We start from the raw sequence: 4072 nt of genomic DNA, 5'->3' as shown, positions 1-4072 counted from the left end.
GGACTGCTGCGGGCTGCCCAGCGCCACTCATAGACTGCCTCGGCTGGGGAGAAGACCTCCTGGCCTGGCCCCTACACTGGCGCCAGAAATTTAACCACTTTCCCCAGGAGGCTGTCATGCTCCTTCCATCCCTGCGCCAGTTCCCAATTCCCTTGCCATGTCCTTTGCCTCACTGTCACCCCTACACATGTAGGACAGCAGGGGAAGACATTTGCATCTAGTCAGCCCTGTCCACTTGCTCCTCCCCAGCTTCCTCTGCTCAGGACCATTTGCCATGATGATTTGAAATGATAAAAAATTCTCTGGAATGACCTGATTCTCCCTTTCTCACCCTACATTTCTCTTCCCAGGAGAGAAATAATCTCCTCAATGCTCAGGACCAGCAGCTAGCCCCATCTCTGTTTAGATGAGCTTTTTCTTCCAGATGAACCTTGCTCTCCCTGCTTTCAGTGTCAGCTGCCACTTTTCCCTCCATGCAACCCTGCCTTTAGTAAAGACTTTGCATTGAACTCTGCTGCCTGGCCTCACGCTGCGCCACCTTTGCCCAGCCTGGTTAAGGTTTGGGGGCACAGATGGACAGGGAACAGGAACCTGAAGGAATTGCTRTAGCCAAGCTCTGAAGAGCTGCTGGCTCTCCTTCCCTTCTGCTCTCCACCTGGGGTCTCTCAAGGAAGGGCATGTGGGGCACAGAGAGGCACTGGGGGAGGCCGATGTGGGGGTCACAGCAATCCCTACCTGGCTCAGCTGCTGATGCATGATTCAAACCCTGAGTGGTTTGGGCTGGGGCAGAGCCAGTGCTGACTCAGTGCTGTGGTAAAGAGTGATGGGGAAGAGGTTCCAAGAGGAGCAGGAAGCCAGCAGTGCCACAGCTTCCCCACAGCCCACCCTCCATCCCTAGCATCCAGAGGAAGTCTAGCTGCCCACAGTCACGCTCTGCTAGGACGCATTTCTCTGTGTGTCCTGAGCCAGACCACCTGGAGGCGGGCATTGGGCCGCATTGGCACCAGCCTCCTGAGGCAGCCCTGGTGCAGCCTTGCGTCTGCCTCCCCAGGCTGCATCCTCCTGTGGCACCGTGTCCTGCAGCAGGAGCGGGCAAAGTGCTGAGCCTCCTGCAGCACTGAGCCCCAACAGCTCGGCCAGGCAGGAGCTGTGGTTTCCAGGCAGCTGCCCTGGTCCCCGGACAGCCTCAGCATCACCTGCCTCGTGCCTCCCCCAGGGCCACCGCATGCTACATGGAGATTGGCAGCTCCTCCTCACATCCTGGCGTGCAGCATCCCCTTGAACTGCCCAGGCAACAACCCCTACGGTATGGCAAAAGCAGCCCTGCAGACAGTGGTGCTGGCAAAGTGTCCAGGGCTGACAGAGGCGGCGGGACAGGGACCATGGATTGTAGTGTCATGAGGTGAGAGCAAAGGGCAGGGGCAGAAGGGAGTGGTGAGGCCCGGGGAACACAAGGGGCTCTTGTTCTCTTTACAGCTGGGGAGGACCTGGGTGTCCAGATTCCCTGCCTTCTCCCAAGGGCCCTGGACTCCAGTTTGATCCAGGCGCAGGGCCTGGGGAGACATGGAGCTCCTCTCCCTTGTCACCTTGAGTGGTGGGCCTGGGCCAGGGTGCAGGGCTGGGGTTCCCTCTGACATCCACATCCCYGCAGTTGGAACCCCTACGCAGGGCTGGTGAGCCGCCTGCGGGCAGCCTGGCTCTCAGGGAAGACGCGGCCCATGGAGTACCGCGTGTCCCAGCTGGAGGCCCTGGGCCGCTTCCTGGATGAGAAGAAGCAGGACATCCTGGAGGCCACTGCCTTGGACATGCGCAAGGTGAGGGGCTAGGTAGAGGCATGGATGGKCATGGGGATCCCCTTATCAGGACTCCCTCTTGTTGAGATCTTACATCCCGCTGGCTGCTGTTGCTGGGCATGGGGAGGGAAGAGGTTTTGGGGTTCTGTGTCCCCCTTTTGTCAGGGTTCTGCATCCTGCCAGGTACAGACACAGGGTGCTGGGTATATGAGACCCTGTTTGGGTCCAAGCCTGCACAGCTCTCTGTGAGCTCTGGTGAGCCATGTCTTGTGACTGCTGAGGTTTCCACACCAATTCAATGTTCCCTCCTGGCCATAGTGCTGTATGTGTCCTGAGAGCGAGACATAGCATGGATCTCTGCCCTATCCTTGGTGCCAGTGGGTGTGAGCAGAGCTGGACAAAAGCAATTAAGAGGAGACAAGACTAGGCTGAGTGCTGTGTGGTGTGTGTCACAGCCCACCTCACCATAAGCTGGTCCCTGTTTCTGGTGAGAGCAGCCCACTCATCAGTGCTACATGAGCCTGGCTGACTTGGCACAGCCGCTTAACTTGGAGATCAGACCCTCCCTGCTCTCATCCCCAGATCTTTTGCCATCTCTCACCCACAAGTCCCAGGATAGACCTGATACTAGGGCTCCCCTCACGCCCCAGCCAGCCACAGCAGCTTGGGACATGAGGGCTGGGGTAAGCATCCAGACACATTGGCTTTCCCCCTGTTCCCAAACTCATTAGCCTCAGCTCACCTCTTCTCTGGCCAGGTGAATCTCTGAGGAGCACTCTGCTACCCTCTTCATGTGCTCTCCATCTTGGACTTTATGCTGAATGTTGCCCCTTCTGTATTCTTCATGGTTACACAGGGCTGCTGGTCTCCTAGCCTGGATCTGCCCAGTATTGACCATGTCTCCTGGCTTTGCATTGCCTTCCAGTCTCTTTGCTCCCTTCATTATGTTTATGTCAAGGTCTCTAATGAAAGAGTCACATCCCATGCATCTTTGTGTGTCCTCAGAAAGCTTAAGCCCCCCAACCCCAATGGTTTCCCCTTTTGGAACAACTTGTTTTACCATAGCCTGGTCCTTATGCATCATGTGGGGCTTGTAACAATCTTAGTTCATAATTTCCTGTTTAACAAGCTCTCAGTCCTTTATTGAAATCTGGATAGAGAAGATCTAGATTGTTTGGTCATTTTTAAGCAGTCAGCTGTTGTGTCAAAAGGAGAACCAGACTAATGCTTGATGACATTCAGGAAATGTGTGCTCCATTTTCCTCCATTTTCCCTTTGCTTCTATGATCTTAGTGCTTCTTGTTTCCAAACGTGGGCTGTAGCCTGACGCACAGACTTTTGCTGGGAAGCCTCAGACACTGAACTTAGGAGGCATTGCCCATGCATAGTGCTGCTGGCTTTGAACTGGTCCCAGGCAGACACTACCTCCATGGAGGGCAACAGGAATGGGGAATTAACACCTTGACTTCCTGCCTGTTCAGAAAGTTTTGAAAATATGTTTGGATCAGGTCTGATCTTGTGTTGTACTTGCAGATTGCATGGTACTGAATAAGGGTGTGGCTAAAGATCAATGCTCTTGTTATGCCAGTCCAAACCTCAACATGAGATAAGCYATGGTCAACAACTACTTTCACCCAAGAGAAAATGATAAATTCGAGACAGAGAAGGAAGCTCCATTGATAAGCCCAAGAAAGAGCAATGCCATTGTAGGATAAAATTTGGGGTGTAATATAAATCGTCACAATGCACAATCTGAAAAAAGAAGAGCACAAATAAGCATTGCATGAACGTTGCCTGGGCTGACCATTTAGCAGAACTGTGGGTACCCGAAATTGGTGAACTACAAATGGGAAGAGACTGTGCAAGCAAGTGATGGCTGTGTTTGTGTTCGCAAGATACCTCACTTAAAGAACATATAATAAATACTAATTGACATCATTCAAGCTGAAAAGGATATTGTGTAACTGTGTGAGAACCATGGTTTTTCAGTGAAACTCAATAAAGCATCTGTGTACGGTCTGGCACTAGCAAAGTGACTGCCTGTCAGCCTGGGCAGAGCACTGCTGTGTCGCCCTGCGTGGTAACCAATGTGCACGTTCTGCATGAGTCTTCAGGGCAGCGCATGTGTGATCTAAATAAGTGTGCACATGTGCGCAGGAATGCTCTTAGCCATCCTCTATGGAATACCTGGCTCCTCCTTTCCCCGAGGAGTCAGTAATATCAGGAGTGGGAAAATCTAGGAGCTAAAAATTGCTGAAGAGGTTCTCTATCCCTTGGCA

General features: G+C 53.1%; 1 protein-coding gene across 1 annotated transcript in view; it reads left to right on the top strand.

Moving 5' to 3' along the window:
* The first annotated feature begins 1360 nt into the window (after nt 1-1360).
* The window catches only part of LOC146594507 (aldehyde dehydrogenase family 3 member B1-like), a 10383-nt gene continuing 7671 nt past the window's right edge, over nt 1361-4072 (top strand). The window contains exons 1-2 of the mRNA XM_085307286.1: nt 1361-1402; nt 1652-1814. Coding sequence (XP_085163412.1) covers nt 1383-1402; nt 1652-1814 — 183 coding nt within the window. The 5' untranslated portion in view covers nt 1361-1382. The remainder of the gene's footprint in view (nt 1403-1651; nt 1815-4072) is intronic.

The sequence above is a fragment of the Rhea americana genome, unplaced genomic scaffold (genome assembly GCF_003343005.1).
Source record: "Rhea americana isolate MKP2758 unplaced genomic scaffold, rheAme1 scaffold_257, whole genome shotgun sequence".
In the NCBI taxonomy this organism is placed as follows: Eukaryota; Metazoa; Chordata; class Aves; order Rheiformes; family Rheidae; genus Rhea; species Rhea americana.
Note: the sequence above shows the minus strand (reverse complement) of the source record. Positions and strands in the feature narration are given on the sequence as shown.